At 35.1% G+C, this 22,090-nt stretch overlaps 2 protein-coding genes across 7 annotated transcripts in view; both read right to left on the reverse strand.

Annotated features, from left to right (window-relative positions):
* Positions 1-4,638: 4,638 nt before the first annotated feature.
* On the reverse strand, positions 4,639-6,737 carry LOC107997503 (uncharacterized). The gene has a single exon (XM_017056136.3). The coding sequence runs from the start codon at positions 6,735-6,737 to the stop codon at positions 6,129-6,131; it is 609 nt and encodes a 202-aa protein (XP_016911625.1). The 3' UTR covers positions 4,639-6,128.
* The window catches only part of LOC107997499 (semaphorin-1A), a 396,921-nt gene continuing 379,469 nt past the window's right edge, over positions 4,639-22,090 (reverse strand). For 4 of the 6 annotated variants that reach the window (XM_062071778.1, XM_062071777.1, XM_017056129.3 and 1 more), the window contains 5 exons: positions 21,398-21,480; positions 21,220-21,318; positions 20,203-20,487; positions 9,193-9,336; positions 4,639-7,234 (listed from right to left, as the gene is read on the reverse strand). In XM_062071778.1, coding sequence (XP_061927762.1) covers positions 6,918-7,234; positions 9,193-9,336; positions 20,203-20,487; positions 21,220-21,318; positions 21,398-21,480 — 928 coding nt within the window. In that variant the 3' untranslated portion in view covers positions 4,639-6,917. The remainder of the gene's footprint in view (positions 7,235-9,192; positions 9,337-20,202; positions 20,488-21,219; positions 21,319-21,397; positions 21,481-22,090) is intronic. The other 2 variants (XM_017056130.3, XM_062071776.1) reach the window with 1 other exon arrangement.

A 22,090-nucleotide genomic window follows, 5' to 3' on the forward strand; every position in this document is an offset into this window, starting at 1 on the left:
CTCTTTATCTATCTCTATATCTTTTAATTAAAAGAATTTTTAACATTTTTTAAGAAAAATTAATATAGAATAGTTTTCCAAATTTTAATCTTCAACAATCAATCGTTAAGTTAAAAATAAAAAAAAGAATGTAAGTTTAATGTGATATGATATCAAATAATTTCAAATATCAAAATATCATCTCTCTAATCTTCTAATATTTCTTTTTTAATTTTTAAGATAAATCTGTTTTTAAATAAAAATAAAAACTTTTATATCCTTTGTAAAAATTTAGAATCACGTTTAATTTATTTCTCAAGTCAAAGGATATCTCGAAGAAATCGACAAAAATTATCGAAATGTTAGATATAAAGTATCGATTAAGGTAAAAGTGGAGTAAAAAAATTCTAATTTTCTCCAATGTTTCGATAATATTATAAAATAATAAAAAAAATAACACGTATAATAAACACTATGATTCGCAATCCTTCCAATTGACGCGATTTTTAACCGCTATTTGTGAACCGGGTCGGCAGTCCCGGGGCTTCTACCTGGAATGTTGCATTTATTTTACCTAATTAATGCGATCTTTATTACGTTATATCCTAACGCTAGCGCGTGACGCGTTTCCGGTACCAGGTATGTAAGTGAATTTTCGGTGAATCTCTCATCGCCCGATCAATTCGACTTTCAAATCTAGGAAACGTACAGAAAGAGAGAGAGAGAGGAAGAATCGAGGGGGCGTCTACGGAACTACGTCGTTCTACGGAAGGGAACGTCCCCTGTCGAACGGAATAACTCGAATAGTTCCAATTTATTCGAATCGTTTGAATACTTCGTCCATCGCGCGAGAATATCGTGGAATCCCTCGAAACTTTTCTAGAATGAGTACGACCGATTTTCTGAGCAAGATGGCTACACTCCCTCCCTCTCTTGCGAATTCGTTTGCCAACCGGAAAACGGATTTCTTCCCTCGAACCGTGACGCAAACCGTGCGGAAGATTAGCATCGAATCGGGTTAGCGTTCGTTCGAATCAGTTTTTGCTTTTGGAATTCGATTTTTCGTTAAGTCAACATTGGTATCCGTGTTTGTTTGCCTGTATATATAGTTAATTCATAGATCAAATTAAAATAGCTGATTTTTCGGCAATACTTTGAAGATATAATTCGTGTAAATTCGTGTAATAGCTTTACGTCCAAATTCCTTTACATTGGATGTGATACGTGATCGAATACTTTAATTTTAGAGACAATATTATATATTGCATAACAAATTGATTTTGTTGATTTATTGTTGAAATTTTAATCATTCAATTACCAATTATACTTGATTTCCAAATAAAGTACATTCACCATGAAGACAATTCACCGTGAGTAATTGATACATCATCTCGATTTTGGAGAAAATTACGAATTATAAATTTTGATCAAATTGATATTTCTTAAAAATCGATTCATTTTTAACAAATTGCAGAATACCACACCAAATACCATCTTCGCGTCACGCATGACTTTCGTCGCGTTTTGAAGTCTTATCTCTTATATTTTTAGCGCGAGAAAAAATCATTACAATCTCTCGATTCGAAATTTGAATATAATGGGTATGAACAATGAGATACACAATGCGAATTTGGGATAGCGTGCAAGCGTTTCTGTCTTAAAAATTAAATGAGACGAATTAAAAAAAAAAAAAAGAAAAAGGAACGGAAAACATGATCGAAGAGAATCTACGATGCAAATTCTTGAAATTTTGTAGCGCGACGAAGTCAAGTTTTCAAATGAAGTAATAATATGTACAATTGTCCTTATAATACGTAACTCTAATAAAACGCTTTGTATACATGTACATCCATAATATTTATATATATATATATTTATATGCCTCCTCGATTCGTCTAATTTAGAAATATTATAGCATATAACAATCTGCCAATAATATATATATATATATAAAAATTACACATATATATATAATTTTTAATTATATATACATATATAATTTCTCATTTCGACACAAGGTACCTAAGTTGGATGCTTTTTTTCTTTTTGTATAATATAAACATCGTATTTGTAAAATATTTTTTTTTTTTTGCCGAACACTCGGTTGTTAATTGTTCCTCGCGAAACGTTAAACGAGAACATACCGCGATATTGCTCGGCGGAATTTTAATTAGAAAAGATCGCGGACTTTCACAAAGACCGCCGAAAAAAGTATGTAATTAGCTGCCTCTCTTGTTTAGCGCATTTTTTTTCTCCGTTTGTATAGTATATTTTTATCTATGCGGATTAAAAAAAAAATATATATATATATATTTTATTATATGCGTGTGTGTGTATATATATATATATATGTATATGTATATGCAATAATGAAAATGCAATTATTTACGTACACAGGTATGAAACATTCACGCGCGCGCACACACACGTACGTGTGATACATGTATACGTAAATATTAATAATGCGTACCACTGCTGTCCGCGTGACGAGTAGCGTAACGAATGAAATTCTCGATCTTGCTTTAAAATGATTTCAACGATAAAAAACAATTTCTACTTAATATTATGTACACGACTTTCTTCATTCTTCCATCATGCAACTTCAGACCATTCTCCATGTTGTTCCTTCAATCGTATTCAAACCGTGTATGTAGTGTATGTCTGTGTGTGTGTGTATGTCTTTATTAATGATCATTTTAAAACGCGTATATTATGATCTCTCTGTATGTACGTACGTATATATGTATCTTGTGTGTCGAGATCCCTCTTTATCCGATCATCGTTCATATCTCTCTCCTCTTCTCTCTCTCGGAACGCTCAGTGACAATCAGTGGAAATCGATGTATTTTATTTAGAACTCGTCTTATTGTTCTTCGTTCTTCGAAGGATATTAGAATTGGCGCGGCAGTGTTGGTTAACGAGAGCGGCTGGACGTTTGTCCATCGATGTTGAAGGATGAAAAGAGGCCTATTTACCTATTTTTGTCCCCTTAAACAACAATCTAACGATCTAAAGATTCTAATCAATCTAAAAAATGTTTCTTCTTAAACACACGTCGGATCCATCCTTCCTCTATAAAGCGCGATTAAAGCTAATGCTCGCGATCGTTCTCATCGCCTATATATTTACAACGCTAACTCGACGAAGAGCTGGATAAATCGAATCGCTCTATTTTCGTGGTATCACGGTCACGTTCTCGATCTACATTCCCGCCTTTGTTCTCTTTCCATTTTTTGCCCGATATCTGGGACAAACGTTAGCCGCCGCTTCTTACAGGCACTCGATCCGCGGTTAAGCTGTAAAGGAAATACGCCCAGTGCTCGCTATTGTACCTAAGTAAGACCGATTTACGCCATTGTCAAAGGCATCTTGCCAAGATTCCTCTCCCTCCTTCTTTCGAACAGAGCTCCCTTTCGAACAGAGCTTTCTTCGAGAATACTTTGTCGTAGAGAACTTTCGTACACGCTACCAAGTTTTCGCTAAGGTGTCGGATAACATGCGGTACCGGCTCTAAGGAATACATACCAGCTGAAGCGAATCGCGCGAATGCGTTTATCCGAACCCGAAGTCGCCTTTTTGCCCGATTTATTCATTTTATCTTGTTTGCTTGATCGATCTCCGCGAAACTCGCTGAAAAATCGTTCCTCTAATTTCTTTTTTATTCACGAGATTGAATTTTTTTGAAACTATACAATTCATTTAGAATGATTTATGATTTTTTTAAGGTAGGATTTTTGTCATCCGAACTTTTATTACCTTTATATTTTATTAAATACTTTTTTTTTTCTTTTTTTTACTAAATACTTTATTATTCGAATATTTCCTCTTCTACGAAGATATATTTTGTTTCGCTTTAAATTTGATTAGAGTATAGCGTAGCGATAGTATAGTAATTTGTATATACATGATTAAAATATAGGATAAAATAATTTCTTTTTAGATGATTCGATAGATACATTTGTCAATTATATCAATACTTTTAGTAAAGAGATAAAATAAAATTTGAGATATTATTTTTTTTTCAATATTTTATGAAAAAAAAAAAAAGAACATTGATACACGAGTAAAAACATGAATTCGAAATTACTAAAAATTCTTTCATATCATTTCTTTCCTACTTACACTAATAAATATTGTTGCGTATTTTTCTTAGAATGTATAAAAATTATTATCAGTTCGGATGTCGAAAATTTTACCTTGCGTTTCTACATTTATAAAATTAAAATTGATCTTAACCTTGGAATTGTTATCTTACATATTGGAATAAAATTGATAATCGCATTCGAGCGATTCATTCGCGACGCAGCATTACTTTATCTTAAGGATTAAAAATAAAAGAAGGAAAAAAAAAAAGAGAGAAAAAGATACACCTCCACATCTCGCCCGTTTAAACAGTTATAAATCGATTTATAACACGTCCCAGCCAAAAATACATAACTTCTCGAAGACGTTACAACGCGTTAAATGTTTCTTCCATATTTTCATTTTTCATTTTTTTTTCTTTTTTTCATTTTAATAACCGTACTCGTGCCTCAAACACTACAAATTCTCTCTTGCTAATAACCAATATACTCACAGCACGGCAATAAGTGCACAACAATACTTCGAATAAGTCTTACGTAAGTCTCTATTATATTTCTCTCAATCTCTCTTTCTCTCTTTCGCTCTCGCTCGCTCTCTTTCTCACCCTTTTTTTTTTCATATTCACCACCCATATCGTCGTCTCCCCCCTCTTCCTCTATCGAATATTTCATTTTTTTTTAAACGAAACGCATAAATGAGGCACTTGCCCGAATCTATACCGGCCGCATTCTCCCGTTCCTGTTTTTTATAGATCAGAAATTTGCCAACAATTAATATACGGAAGGCACGCCTCGTCTCCCGCGAATGCTTTCGAAACGTCCCTCCACGAGATCACGTTTCTCAAACTCCAACCCCCCCTTTTTTTAAATACCTCTTCCCTTTACAAAATCATCTTCCTCCTTACACTTGTAACTTCTTAACTTTTTTTATATTATATTCTCGTTAAAACTATCTTCAACCTTGTCTCTAAGATCAAAGCGAATTTGATAGGCGATTTCATAGCAAGCGATTCTTTTCGTTTTTTTTTCTCTCTCGTAAAACGAATCTCGTTTGATAAGTTTTCTTTTCATCTTGTTGAGTTTATTTCCCTTGTTACTATTCGAGGGGCGAAAAGTTCACGAAAAGGTGTAGTTTGAGAAACGTGGGCCCGAGCGGCAAGACGCTTCGTCTACGTCCTTAAATCACCGCGGTTCTAAGCACCTAAGCAGGCCACTGCTACGAACACAGAACTCTCCTCAGATCGTATCACATTACACAGTTACGAGTCCGATCCTTTGTCCCATCGTCGTTGTTTGCTGCTTTGTTTGATATTCCATCAATTTTTTTGTGTGTCCCTTCATTTCCCATGTATTCCCTCCATTGCCGTACTAGTGAGAAACGGAAAGGAAGAACTCGAAAATCGTTCGAATTCTGTACAAAAATTAGCTCAAGTTGTGTTGGAGCGTCCGACACGCGATGCCGCGCTTATATAAGACATTCGGAGAGAGCCTGAATTGTGAGTTATTATCTTAAAAAAATAGTTCCAAAGTACGCGCGTGTCTCTGTTCTCGCGGTACATATATATCAGACGATACGACACGTGACACCGGAAGCACGTGGACTTGCGACGTACCGGTCGTTCTGTACACTTCTGGTCGTATTGAACGACGACGAAAATGAAATCCGTGCCTCTCGAGTACACCACATCCTCGAGACATCTCAGGTAACGCCGACACTTAGGTATGCATAATAATATCGTGGTCTTCCCTTGAGTGAACTCGCTTCACCGCAAGGAACAAAAAGTTCTTCCTTTGATATCAGGAAGGACGATCATCGGGTAGGAGAAACGATGATCCAAGGTGAACCGTTCTCCGAGAAACAACAGTTTCCTCCAAGTAGTGGCCTGTCCATCTTGCTTCACAACTTCCACCGAGCTTCTCCCTTCGTTCGATCGAGCATTTCCTTCCATTTCTTCCGGCAGCCAAGACAACAGTGTCCCTTAGTGTCGTCCCTTACGTTTTATCGCGCGTCACTCGATCGACCCAACGTTCTATCCTTCGTTTGAATCCGAATGGGGACAACCGGTGTCACTTGCGCGCCGCTTCGTACGTTAATCCACGGCGGAAGAACATGGAACTCGCGCCAACGCGTTTCTTCCGACAGCTGCTCGACCGCCTGAACAATCGATCCTCCCCGTCCGCCATCGAGCGCGACCTAGGTGGCGGGCTTCGTCTGGCGTCGTACTGGTTCGCAACGTACATGATCATGTCGTTGAAATTCGGCAGGAACTGTGGATTGAACAGCGAAAGTATCCTCTCGTTCAGCTCTCTCGGGTCTCTGGTGGGGACCATGTAATGATCCCGGGGGCCCGCCGACTCGTCCCCCCGATTAAAATCGTTGAGGGCGCGCTGACGATGCCCGCGGCAAAGATCGTCGAGGCTGTTCGCGCTGCTGCTGCTGTAATCTTGAAGCCCGTTCACCGGCTCCATTAGCGCTGTTTCGGTGTACTCCCCACCGGCGATAGGAAACTGGTGATCGTACCTTCTCCCGTAATCGACGACCTTCGACATGGATCGTGAGTCGTAGGTCGTCGCCTCCCTGGGCGTGGCGAGGAACTCGAGCGATCTCCCCTCGCTGGCCACGCTCTCGTAGGCGTCCTCGCTCTCGTGTCTTGCCACCAGCTGGTCGCCGATCATGCGACCGACGCTCGCGATTCGATTCTCCTCCCCGTCAACGTTGTCCGGGTCTTCGTCGTCGTCGTCGTCGTTGCGATCGTCTGATTCCGCGAGGTCGGAGGAGGAAGAGGAGGAAGAAGATGAGCCGGAACCCGTTGGGTCCTGCGGCAAGCCTCAGACGGCCCTGTGTCGTCTTCTATATCATATGTACGTCTTCTTCACCTTCTGCACCGGCTTGTTCTCAGCCGACGAGTTCGCGTTCTTCCCGTTCGGATTTTTAGGGGGCACGTTCAGCACAAGGTTGATGGATTTGTTGTTGAACCCCGGGGACTCGGAGCTCTCCGTCAACCGGTTCAACTGCTGCCGCTGCTCCGATGGTTCCGGATAGGGCGCGCCCCGTAGCCTCTGGGAGAACCAGAAACCGGAAGCGAAGCCGGCTACCAGCGAGAAGAAGCAGGTCCCTATCAGGGCACCGGTCAGAGTCTGGGCGGAGTACACCACCGGTGTCGCGATCACGTCTGCAATAAAAGTTGAATCAGTGATCGGGGGGAGACAGGGCGTGTGTTTGCTTCTTGTTCTTGGCGACGGGACTTTTCTTCGAGGAAATAGTAGAGAGGAGGGAAGGGAGAGGAAACAGATTTGCCGAGAAAGGGACGCGATTGTACGGTGTACGAGGTTGTATGGGCTTTTCTTTCTTTCTTTTTTTTTTTGTAACTGATGGTACTATTGGATTCTGGGGACGAGAGAATTTAAAATACGAATTTGAAATATGAAGTTTCTGGCTTCGTTTCAAGGTGTATGTATGTATGTATGTATGAATTTAAATATAATAAATTTTTGTTTGAATTGTAAAATTGTTAATTTAACACGTAAAATCTTGCGATCTTAAATGATACAATTTTATTGAAAAATTAAAATAAGTAAAAACAAGATATCCAGTTTTATTTTTTCCTTTCCCACGTTCAATCAATGTTCGAAAACCATTCTCTCGCGAACGAAGCCTCGTACCGGTTCATTCCACAGATCCATCTCTCCTCTAATTATACCAACAGTTACAAATCTCCCATAGAACGCTCGACGCGAACAAGCCTTTCGATCCCTCATCATCTCGCATCAAATTAGCAACGAAGGAGCGATCGCCTTCATCCCTTTATCAGCTCATCGATGAAAATCACGCAATTAGCGTACAATTAGCGAATCGATCATATTACACGATATGATATCCGTAAATTTCGCTTTTGACGACGTCAAAAGCATGATCTCTCTGATTACGATCCCTCGTAGAATGGCCGCTTGAACCACGATCGAAAAACGCGATTCTATCTAACGTGGTAAATAGCCGATCAGTCCTATTCCCGCCTCGAACAGCTTCTTCGAACGTTGGGTTCACCGTTACATTCGACACGAAGAAATCGAATCACGAAACTGGATCGCCAGCCGGAGGGTGTTGCACAGCCAGCGTAGCAATTCCCTCCTCGGCAGAGGCGCAATTTCATGCTTCGAGTCCCGTTCTCCAGACTCTTTTCACACGTTTTCTTTCCCTTCTATTTGGCTGTACATCTTAATAAAAAAAAAACCAGGTGGCAGGCCGGTCGGTGCAACTAGTTACAGACAACAGGGTGAGTACGGTGCACAAAGTTAGGACACACTGTATACGTGAAACAGATACATATAGACGAGGAGAGCCGCAACAGTGTGACGCGAATGATTGAACCAGCTCGAATTGTTCGCACAGAATGGAAAATGTGAGTCGAGTTGGTATACAGGATAGTTTCGACGTTTCCTGATCGATGCTCGTCCATGTATTTTAATAATGGTATAAATAAGAGAAAATCGTAGATCGTTTGGAGCTTTTTTTTTTTATTAAAAAATTGTAGCTAAAGCATGATTCGTATTTGCAGTTATCACGATACAAGAAAAATAAATATATGTTTACAATGAACTTATAATGAAATTTATATTCACGCATTCTATTGTACATATCTAAAAGAGACGATAAATTGTATCACGACTCTTTCTACACAATTTTATTCTATCTTAATCGATCACCAACTTTTCCTATCGCGATGTTACTCGCCCATTTAGACACCCTGTTATACATCATCCTCTCGAAAGAAACGTTGTACAACAAATTCTGTTAACGTCAGGTCTAACGATACCGGGGGACGAAGCATCGTTCATTATAACTTTTTAATAACGCTTCAAACGATCTGCAACGTTTACACAACAATTTTTATCTCATTTATAGCCATACAGAACGCGCACAAAAGAAAGTTTGGTCAGGAAAAACTACCGGGATATACCCTGTATACCTATCGGATGATTGAAAGCGTGTGGGGAGGGGGGAAATGGAACGTGTGTGTACGTGTGATCGAGAGAGACTAATGAACAAAAGAAACGGAGGGAGGAGGGGGGAAAAAATGTGTCGGTGACATGAGATGTGGGTGGACCATCTGGATATTGCGCAAATGATTACCTTGAGGCTCGTTAGCTCGTGGCTGCGTACGACCGTACTGATTTTCTCGATCCAGCTCGATGACGATTTCATTGTCCCGTTCATCGGGCAGCTCGCCTCGCCCGTTTTCGGGCAGAACCGCTGGTTGCACGGGCTTCGCCATCTCTGAAGCAACATTTCACTGATTTGATGACGGGGGCACAGATGGCAAGTCGAGTTTAAGGTAGACAGAAAAAAAAAAAATGATATTCCGAGCGTAAAGTAAATGATTGTATACAATGTTGATCTCGTTTTCAATAGTTGACCATGTATCGAGCCGAATTTGCATGCGATCGAAAAATACCAGATTGCCACAGAGACGTATGCAAATCTAAGTCACGTGATCATGATTCGACGAAACTGTGATGGTGATAGAGGGGACTTTGATTTGCATCGACTTCTGCAACATTTATTCCGCTTTATTAACTGCCAATTTTTCTCATTTATATCGAGTCACTTAATATCGGGGAGTTTCTCAAATTCAAATTTAAATACATCCTTAAATGATTACGTTGGCAGATAATCGTCGAGTTAAAATTAGCAAGTGCGTAATAATTGATTAATATTAATCACCGAAACCATTGTTATTTAATAATATCCACGCCAATATGTATCGCTTATAAGATTGAAATGATAAAAAAAATGAACTTTACTGTCCATTAATATATATACTACTAATAATCTTATTCTTCGTTTCGTGAAATGCTATTTCGAACGATGCTTCTTAAAAAGAAAAAAGAAAAGCATCTCATCAAACGTATACACAGGCGTGAATCGATCGACATTATTAATTGGTATATACTTGTATATCGTGTTTCATGAACAGTTAGTGACATGGAAGAAAGACGATTCGCTTGGGCACGATCGTATTAGCTATTAAAAAAGGAGGCCAAAATGATTTCGTAACTCCGTTTGGTATTTGCCATTGAGTATATTACTCGGGCTGCTCGATGGTGGAACGAGTAACAACACGCGATGTGGGCACATAAGGTGGGCAGGGAAGCGAGGCTGTTAAACAATGTGGCAAAGATGGAGAGCGTATGCGGCAAGCGTTAGTATAGGTGACGGTGAAAGGGTTTAAGCGGTTTGCAGCTAAACGTAAGTAGTCGTCACGGTCGAAGGAGGGACACCATCGGGGGAAAAAGACAGTGTGCGCTTTTACTGATCCCGATGCTCGATACGAGGATCCGTTTCACTGTCACTGTTTACGACTTTTGTCGCCGTGCAGTTGGCTGAACATTTAATCACGCCGTAATTTTATTTTATACGACGAGTCGAAAGGAAATTTTGTTGCGTGCGAATAAATTTCATTCGATCCTTTTTATTTTTACACGATATATATCGTTTTATAATTTAATAGAAATGCGAGTTCAAATATTGTAAATAGCCTCCGAAAAATTATATATCGCGAATCGATTGCTGTCGAGTTGAAAAGTTTATTAATAATTTCAACGAAAAATTGTATCTTCTGTAAAGGGTACTGACTTTCAAAAAACTGGAAATTTTTTTCTTTCCTAATTAATAGGAATAAAAATTTAAAATTATTTGGTATATTTAAAAGAAAGAAGATAGATCGAAAGTATAGAATATAGATCGCAATATAGAATGTATATCGCAAGTTTAAATGCAAAATATTCTATATAAGTATATTATGAACTAAATATAATATCTACTATAATATTTTTTTTTAAGTATAATATTCCTGCAAATATAAAATAAATAAAAATAAGAAAAAAAAGATAATATCCAATATTCGAAATTCTTTCTGTGCCATTTTAATCAATATAACGAGAACTTAGCAATATTTTCGAATGCGTTACGTGCAAAGCGTCTTAAAAGAATAAAAGCATTTTCAAAAAGAATAAAGCATCGGATAGAAATCTACGTTACAAATCACTACTGTATCGAATAAAAGTGTAAAGGAAGAATCGTGAGCGTTATGACAAAGCTAGAAATACCAAGCTTGAACACGTCGTGTTGAACTTAAACGACGTAATATAATAACCATAATTAACAGCTGCGATTCCTTATTTCCTCCTACAGAGAGCTTCAAAACAGAGAAATGTCCTTTCGAAGATGAACGATTCGATCACGATCATCCGTGAATATTTTCAATATTTCCTTTATTACGGTATCAGATTAATTTTTCATTTCTTTTTTTTTTTTTTCAAAGCAAAGTTAAAAAAGATGGCAAAGGGAAAACGCTATTTAATATACTTATTTGCTACAATTCTGCGTTTCTTCTTCAACAAGACTTCAAAGGATTAAAAATATCTTTTTTTTGAAGATGAACGATTCGATCACGATGTCGTTTACGCATATTTTCAATATAATTGTATTTCACAAGTTAAAGAGATCTTATCGTCTTATGACAAAGGGATACGTATGTAGCGAAAATTAATTTCTCATCAATTGTGGAACGATATTAAAATATTTCGCATAATCCTTTTTACCTTTTTTCCTTTCGTACAAAAGTGAAAAATTCTTTGCATTCAATAATCTTTGCAAGAATTCCCCTCCCCATTTTCTACAAAGTATAATAAAAATTAAGCTCCTCCTCGATTCCAAAAACGATATTAAAAATACTTTATGCAACGTTCCCAGCTTTTATTTTTCTCTCGTAAAGATTTCTTAAAGAAATTTTCCCCGTGAAAATCGAGTCAATTGTAAAACTAGCTATTAAAAATGCTTAGTGCAACACGCTCATCGCGCACGTAATTTCCATTTTTCCATTAACACACGGAGAACAGAAAATTTTCCATTCGTTGGCCAAGTCGTACGAGATCTCCCTCCTTTTTGCTCTCTGTTCGCCAATAAAAATCCAAAGCACCGTTCGTTGTACCGGTTCCCTGCGATTAATGCTTGTTACTCGGACAATCTGCGAGCATTACACGGTGGAACGATGGAATAAGGCCCGTACAGTTAGAAATTATTCCGTCGCGGGTTTATCGGGAGCACGTCTGCGTTCTAAGAAAATTATACGTGTCTCAATGATAAGCGCGCCGTGTGCACCTTGTTCTTGCATTTGCGGGCGAAATGTTGGCAAATCGTGCTCACGCCATCCTGAAATCAGTTCTCCTCGGGAAATTGCTCTTTCGCATTTCTATTTAACACGGTTGTCGCGTACCGTGTCGAATTTGAGGCGTTATGATACGAGGCGCGCGATATCGTTAACTGTGCGACAATAAATCCTGAGCATTTCTGAGAAATTAAACAATATGGTATTGGTTGGGGTCTTTGATTAGAAGTCTGTCTGTTCGTTTTTCTTTTTTTTTTTTATAACGTACGAATATCGGTTTTTTTTTAAATTATATATGCATTAACTTTTAAGTAAAGTTGAAAGGCTCTCTCTCTGTGCTTCGTGGGGAGATTTAATTTATTTTTTTTAACAAAAACTCTTTTCTGAAAGAAAATTATAAAAACTTTATTATCTGCATGTACGTTTTGAAATGTTGGGTACGATATTTTAAATAAAGAGAATATTAAGAATTAATCTTGTATGAAACGATAGCCTTAATTAACATCGACAGTATTTATTTTCTTATGTGTGCTGGTTTAATCAATTCCAAATATAAAAAAAATGCGCTTCAAAGAATTTGATTACTATTCAGGGGAGGGATGATGCTTTTAAAATTATAAGGATTATGCAAGCTAATTTCGAAATCTAAATTAGATATTTATAGGAGTATGTAATACTTTTAAGTTACATTTGAAATAATCCAATCTTGTAACATCAATAGAGAACCTTGAAAGACAAGAAATTACATATCATATTACATGCAATGTAGTTTTGATTTCACTTGTAGTTCTATTATAACTGTAGTTAACTATTATAACCATGAAATACCATATATAAAGATATCGTATTACTGTGATAATTATATGTTTGCATGAAAGAAAAAATTTTTGATCGAATTACTCATAAAAGGATCGACTCTTATTTAACTATTTCTAACATTTTTCAAAATACTTGTAAAGTATTTTAACTTTTTTTTCCAATTATACGTATTGCACATAATGATTGAGAAATCTTGTATATCGTAAAAACTTGTTAATATAATAATTTTTCTCTAAACTTTTCCATTTATCTATACTTCGAGATAAAAATTTTTACCATTCTTAATAGATTAATAGATTCTTTCATTAAGAATAATTAAAACAATTAAAAAATCGATGATTAAATCTTCAAAAATCCCCCCGCCCAAAAAATAGAGAAACGACAAGTGACACTTTCACAAACAATTTCACTTTCTGGAACACGAAAACACGTCGTCTTCTTCCAACGAAAAATCAATCAGCTACGAGTATAGCAAACTCGATTAAAATTAATCTATCGTTCCTGCGCGGATTTAAGAAACGATCGTAACCAGTTAGCGCAACAAGTACCACCCGTTTCGTCTCGTGATTTTCTCCCTTGTTTGACTTTCGCTTTGATGGCATGCGCCACCAACACATCCTGAACTTGCTTCCTTTTGCTTTTACCGGTAATAAGATCAGCCGATTTTCCTTCCCACGAGATTTAAACGCAGCTTTTCCTGCGAATTCGTCTCCCTGGGTATAATTCATGACCGAATAAAACAGTAGGTCAAACTTTGCATCGACATGCGATCGGTTACGTGGTAAGAGGATCGAAGCCGCCACGGGATTATTTTAATGGGCTGTGATTAACGCGCTTTAACTCCGTGCATTGCGTGATCGTTCCAAGACTGACGGGATTTATGGACCGTTTAATTCCATTCCTAGATTTTGATAACGTGAGAGTATTTATTCGAGCGAATTTCTTATTTTCCTCGATATCGCGGCAACTTGTTATTGTGCGAGCAATTGCAACTTGTGTATCGCATTTTCAATTAATTGCTACACGAGGCGATTTTTGTATCGGAATATAAAAATAATTATTTGCATATACGCGACGCGGTATTTATTCGAGTCTCTTTTTTCTTCTTTTTTTCCTCGCGTCGCGAATCGGTAAAATTGTCACTGCAATTTTCGCGATCAATTGCTGCAAATGGTAGATTTTTGCAGGCGGAATTTTATCATTTATTTTTCTTTGATCGTCGTGATAAGTTGTTATTGTAAAAATAATTGAATATATATTTCCCGTATTTGATTAATTGGTATCCAGCAAGATTTTATCTGCCTAAAAGGTATAATTGTATTGGAGTGATGATAAATAATATATTTGCACACGTGACATACTTTATTATTTCACACAGTTATTTTAAAAAGTATATATGGAATAAGATTTCTCGAATAATGAAAACGGTTGATTTAAAGATTTCGTTATCGTTAATTGAAATTGTCAAAACTCAAATATTTTAACAACGAAATGAAATTTATGATTCAATTTATTTTATTGCTATCGATGCGAGATATTTTTCAATCAAATTAATTTAATAATAAAAATGTATCTAAACCTCTTAATAACACTTTAGAAAATTAAAATTATAATTTATTGTGAAATTTCGAGAAAAATTATTTTCTCGAATCATTACGAATCATTTTAACCACGGGCAGAATCATCGACCCACGATCATCTAAAAGAGACGCCGTTTCGCCGAACAGGCGTAAAAATCTTAAACTGGCGTCTGATTCATCGGCTATTCATGCTACTAGGAGACAACACGAAGCTTTCGAATTACCAGTGAATTTCGCCATTTTAATACGGCACTGTGACTCACCGCCAATGTGATCTACGCCTAACGCCGTTAAAACCGAGCACTGTTCTATTTAGTGGCTGTTTCTAGGACAGTCGCTGGAAAAAATCCATTAGAGATCAAGCGTGCCGAATGGCAAAGAGCAGAGGGCTACGTTACGGTCTCTCTGTGCGATGTTTGCACAGAGAGTAAAAGCGCGACTTTCGTTTCTTCAATTTCTCTTTTCAATACACGAAATTGCAGATGGCGAAACGGCCGAGTTTGGCGCGATCGAAGGTCGGGATAACTCCTCCGTTAGAGGACGATTGCTTGCGAGATGCGAAGCAGATATATAACTGTGCTTTTGTACAAATTGTTTCGTGGCTGATTGTGTAACGAGAATAGCATTGGTTTCATACGAATATAATATCGTAAGAAAGAAATGTATAGAGAACAAGAATAAAATAAAATTTACTGTGCGAAACAACCTTACGTAATATGAAGGAGATAAAAAAGTAGATCGTTCTTTTTAATATATATTTAAACATCATTTGTTGAGCAAGTATTATTATCCTCGTCGAGTATGAAAGCATATACGTGGTTGTATCATATTATGAAATTTCATTTTTAGATAGAAGAGAGAAAATCGACAATTCGTATAATTTATAACTATAGTTGATGCTTATAAAGGAAAAAAAAGAATTACACGGTTATTGAGTACCACCCAAAAATCATTCCGATCGATCCCTCTTGGAGGATCACGATCTACAAACAAACGTAAGTCCGTACCGCAAATCGGCAAAGAGCACCCTCTAATCACCGTTTCCCGCCCCATCGTATGGAAAATCGATTTCCCCGCTTGACACACAACCGCTTCGGCCTGTGCTCATTGTGATCCTCCGGAGCACTTTTAGCCAAGCGGTGAACGGCCAAGTAACGCTCGTTAGGAGCGTATCGGGCTAGCGTAAACCGACGCATAAATTCCAATTTATCCTGCGGGCCAGGTTGTACACCTCCTCACGCTGTTGCACGCCGTGTCGAATACCATAAATCGATTCCAGGATACATTTGCATCGGGCCACGCCGATAACCGGTACGCTATCTCGTCTACGTATCTTTCTAGTAGTACGGTGTCCGGTCGAAAGAAGTGTATCATCAGTTGCTCGCTACCGGCTCTATTCGACGGTTGAATCATCGATCGAGGAGAAAATATATCGCGGGAGGGGAAAAAATCCGCGATGAACGGTTCGAGGAAGAAGAGGAAAAGACGGCCCCTCTGGTAGGGAAGGAAAAATGTGGGGGATGGGGGGGAAAAATCGGTGGATCGAAATGGCCGATGGAGTAACTAAGTAGCCGGTTATGGCCGGCCAAGGAAGGGAATCGCGTTTATGAACGGTTACGATGCACCTCGTGCAACGTGCGCCTTCGTCCCGTGTGATGCGAATTTGATTACGACGGAAAATTGATGGAGGTCTGATAAAATGGTGAAATATGAATATGCTGAAGTTTGTAAGAGTTTATATTGGTAAAATGGAAGTATGAAACGGTATTTGGACGAGAAATAGCGTTACCTCGGATAAATGTTTTTTCGTAGATCATTTTTGGAATTTTACGAATTATTTCATTGTATGTATATTTTCCTTTCCGATTTATCGGGAATATAAGTAATAGAATTTTTGAAATTTGTATTATTTCTTTGTACTTTTGTTTTTTCTTTTCATTCTTTTTTATTTTTAAAAGAAATATGAAAATTCGTTACCCAAGTTTTACGAATTTTTTTCTTTGTACTCGTTTCTTTTTATCTTTAGAAAGAGAAGAAGACAGCGCGATAAAGAGATAATTGATATTCTAGAAGGATAGAGTGTATCATTGAAAGGATGAACTTTTAAATTGTTCAGGAGATTAACGCAAGAATTTCCTCGGTTTAATAGACAAATTCCTTAGAAAAATTCCAGTGAAATGGCTGAAAATTTTCATATATTGAACGAGGAATAGAAGCAGTGTTTAATGCGTTTTGCACATATTTCTCAAATTTGTCACTAACAGTAAATTTATTATGTTACATTTATATTTATATAAAATGATTTTTAGTATTTCTATTTCTAAATACATCATTTATTTTTTGTTATACATTTTCAAAAAAAATTCGTAAAAGTTAGTTAAAACAAATTTATTTAATTCGAAGAATTTTTTTATCAAAAAGTTTTTCTTTTTCGTTCTCATTTTTATCTGATAGAATTTCTAATTTCTTTTAGCTATTTCTTTTAGCTAGAACGTAATTTCCAAGTTTAGAAAATTTTCTCAAGTATACGAAAGTTTTTGGAGAAAAAGAATAAGTAAAAAAAAAAAAAAAAAAAATAATCAAATTATATTAGCTATTCATATCTCTAAATAAATTGAATTTTACAATTTAAATATTATTAAGTAATATTTTTAAATATATAGGAAAAAAATTTTGATTAATTCGTCATTACATATTAAATTATATAAATAAAACATGAGATTTGTTATTCTTTTATTTAAAACAGTGAAAGTTTTTAAATAACGATTTTTGAAAAATATTTTATATGATAAATATTTTAAATTACGTTAATCTTTTAAAAAATTGTAAATTAATAATTATATTTTATACTGTTATATTGTTAAAGTAATCTCTTCATCAAAATTGATTTAAATCGTTTCAAATAATGAAAAAAAAAAAAAAAATACAAAACGAATAAAAGATTAAAATTAAAATTTTAATAAAGTCCAATAACACATATGTTATATAATGTAATCTAATCTATATTAAGTTCTTAAAATTTTTGCAGTATATATTAAGTGCGAAAGTAACGTCAGTTTTTAGGTATGAAATCGTGCTATTATCTAGCTAAAATAATTTTTCCCATTATGCACAACTTTTTACAATTTCCGGCTAGAATTTTACAGCTAAAATAATTCTTCTTTTAAGGCCACCGACCCATTTTCGGATCTCTTCTACATTTTAAAATTCTTTTTTTAAAGGAACTAAGTTTCATGGATCAAAATATATGGAAATTCAAAAATACAATGTAGAAAAAATATAAGAGGTAAAACTAGTAGTTTCTGTACTTATAATCTTCTTAAAATATCTTTTAAAAAATCAAATTCAAGTCAAGTTATTCAAGTTACAACTTAAATGTCATCGTTTAATTTAATTATGAGGCATTGAACCAAGAAATATTATTAGAAATGCTAGAAATCATTTAAAAATAAAATAACGAAAGAATAAAAATATTCTTTTTTTGAATTATGCTATTATTATTTCTTAGAGATCTGCAATAACTCTTCTCAAAGATTTCTTCAAATGTAAAAATTACAATCTATAAAGAGAAATTATTTATTGCATCAAACAAAAAAAAAAAAAATGATATTAATATTTTTGCAAAATACGATGAAATTTGCAATAAATAAATTTTGAAATTTGAGATGAAGTCTGAAAATTTATAACGTCCCGAAGACATCTCGTTTTATAGTAAAGAATAAATCTTCGCGAATTATTTAGTACCATCTGTATAAACTTGCCAACATTTTTCCCGAAATGCTAATTACAACTTTCTTCAATCGCTTCGTGATTTACGAAGCACTAGTTATACCGCATTCATAACTGTATTTACAATGAGTTACAAGGTAAAAGTTGAAAATTTCTTCTAAGAAGCGTGCTCCGTTCGTGCTAACGACGCTCTCTTCTTTGTCGAGATCTCTCCGAGAGGAGAGGCTGTGAAATCAATCAAGAAACGTGATGGACCAATTTTCACAGATAGCTTTTTTTTTTCCATCATTTTTCTCTCGACGTGAACACGAAAAAGCATTGTATTTAAATATTTAAAAAATTTCTAAATGATTTTATGGTCATGATCTATTGTGTATTATCTCTTCAGTTTCCAATCAAAAATTTTTAATGTCGAAAAGAATGGCATTTAAATTTCTTGAAAGATATATCCAGAAATCTTATATATATATTAATTTAAATTATTATTATTTTTCTGTTACCATTAAAACTTATTCATATAAGAAAAGAATTTTTATTTAGAAATTGTTTAATTTCAATAGGAAAATCTTTTTTTTTTCAATTTAAGAATTAAATAGTGTGTTCGATTGTATTGATTTTATTATAAAATCTCTATCAGTTAAGAAAGAAATATTGAAGGATAAATGTTGAATACTTATTTAAGATAGTTTTTACCAGTTGCTGCGAAAGTTGTTTCGTAAAAAAACTTTTAAGTCTCAGTGTCGTCAATGAAATGAAGTTTTAATCCACAGCGAATTAAGTTGTTGTTTTGTTTCAAGTAGTTTGTATTTGTGTAACTACTTTCGAGAGTATTAGGATGTAAATTAAGCTACGCTTTTTTTTTTATTCTTTTCATGATTAAAAACACATAGCAAACTTTTTAATCAATACTACAATTTCTATTATTTTTTTCAATTTTTTTTTCATTTATATATTTATTTATTTTTAGAATTTAATGATTAAAACTTTTCGAATTTTAATGATAAATTTTTATTCTCTAGTATTTTTATCTCTGCAGATGAATTTTTTATTGATCAAAAATGCTAAACTGATAGAAAAAGATAATAAACCGATCAATATCGTGCAATATCTGGTGAATATAGAGGATGTGGTAATAATCTAATATATCTATTTCAATTAATATCTTATTAATAAAAAAAATAAAATAAAAGATATTTGTGAAAAAATTTTTCTTTCGTCTAAAGAATTAATATATATAAAAAAAATTAAAGAAAAAATAACAAAATAAAAAGTAATACAATCATTTCATTATTTCTATTCTGTAATTTTATTAAAGATACTTTTTAGTTTTTGTCATGTCTATCCTCTATCTTTCTGTTCAATTGATATTGGTAATTTAAAATTATATTTATTAATATATCATAAAGATCATGATAATTCCACAAATTCATATATATTTGACACGAATTTCCTTCGAAATATCATCGAATAAATAATTTCAATTCCTTCATCTACTTTTAACATCCGAAACTACCGTTTCTGACATGAACAACCGAATCTCAACTGGACAACATTGCGCCAAGTAATTTCAGTTTGCTATTTCTTTCACGGGAAAATAAAAAAAAAAAAGAAAAAAGAAAAAATAAATAGAAAAAAGAAGAAGAAGAAGAAGAAGAAGAAAAAAGAAAGAAACTAACAGCGTGTATTCATTCGAAGAACGAAAAGAATAGGAATTCCAAGCGAGAACGACAATACCGACTTTACAGTGCCGGTAGAGACGCGCGGTCGATAACGTTTCATAATGATCGCCGGTAATCGAGCCTCGTTTCAACCCTATTAAGTCGAGTTTGCGTAAACGAGAATTACCTGGCTCGTAGCCGCATCCCTTGTGTCTCCCGTTCACGATGTCCTGGAACAGGGTTTTGTCGGCGTCGCTGTCGTGCAGTTTCGTCGACACGGCCACACACAGATTCTTGGTCGCGTCCCAGGCACAGTGAGGATCCTGAAGACCGACGCAAGACGCGCAGGTGGCCGCCGCAGGGGCGTCGCAATGATGCAGTGGTACCGCGCGAATTTCGGAGTCAGCAAACACGACCAACTTGCTCGCCTCGCCGGCCAGGTGGACCACCAACAGATCCTTGATCGCTTGTCCTGCACGTGAACGGAATTGAACACTTTAATTCTCGTGTAGGGATTAAAAGGGATGGACCAGTGTCTCTCAACCTTTCTTCGGAAGATCTATTTTTTTAAGATAGATAATTAATTAAGATAATTGCACAAAAGTATAATTACTTTTGGCAATAATTATTTTTTAGAAATTGAAAAACATTATTTTCTTTTGGTAAATTAATTTAAAGTGTGTACTTTATCTTATTAAATTTTTTGAATTTTAAAATTTACAGGTCTAAAAATTTACAGCTATGTTTATATTCCTCATCTTTCTTATTATTATTCTTATATTCTTCATTTAATTCAAATAATATACATATTCGTAATTATTCTTTTAAATTTTAACTTGGTATGGTGAAGAACAAGCTGTGAATGTAGTTATAAATAAAAAAAAGTTTATTAAAATTTGATAAATATCCAATAAATAATAAATTATATAATTAAGAAAATTAATTCCAAATGATAAAATCTCAATGAACAATTTCATCTTGTTTTTTCTTCTTAAAAAAAAGAAAAAAATGAAACGATTAAAATTGTTGAAGATTAAAATTTGGATGCAGGATCCATCTTCGAAATTTCCTATTTTGCATCGCGTAATTGGATTGATGCTTATCGGACATGCACGATCGAACGTCGAATTTCACGAAGCTCCGAGCGTTTTATTCAGACGTAAAAAAAAAGAAAAAGTCGTGGAAATTTTCAAGTACTGCTTACCATACTTCAGCACTTGAACGTCGCTTACGATGACCTGGCTAACATTGCTCAGTGAATCCGGTGCACGAGTGTTGAGCGCTTTGAGAACTCGGCCGTCGTCTATGCATAATTATGAAATTATCATAATTAAATCCGTGCTTTTGTTAGTTGCGGTACACACACAATTGTTGTATCTCACCTGTCCCGACATACAGAATATCGTAGGCCTTGCCATCCAACGCCTTCACTTGAGGATCCACGGCGACTTTGGTAAATCTGTAACTGGAACATAACATTTTTCGAATTACCTCTTTCGAACATTTTTAAATATTGCGGAGAATATATAAATTTTAATTTTAAAAGTCGTTAATAATAATTTTTCTTAAATATAAAAATATTTGTATTAATGTGTAGAGTTAAAGTATTAATTCAGCTAATTATTGAATTATCAGAATGATTAATTTTTCTACAAATTTTAATATCCATCAGAAACTAAATAATTTATCCCGATGGAGTTGTTTTGTAGAGAGAAATTAATGTTCAACAAGTTTGCCAATTCGTATAATCTTATTTATTTAGCAATCTTACTTAAGTTACCATAAATTATTATCAGGCAATATTTGACTTAAATATTAAGTTAGTTTCCGTCTGATTCACTTTCTGATTACTACTGCTAACAACTATAATTCCAAACCAAGCTCTAGATACATTCAACGATTAATATATATATCAAGATAATTGGATCGTGAAATTTAATTACTCAAGAAATTTTCTACAATATACTATCATAAAATAAGATATAATAATAAACAATACAATTGAGGGAAAGCACAAGAAGCATCGAATTAAAAATTAAAAAAATTATTGAATACAATTCACATGATTTATTATC

Source organism: Apis cerana, linkage group LG2 (genome assembly GCF_029169275.1).
Source record: "Apis cerana isolate GH-2021 linkage group LG2, AcerK_1.0, whole genome shotgun sequence".
NCBI lineage: Eukaryota > Metazoa > Arthropoda > Insecta > Hymenoptera > Apidae > Apis > Apis cerana.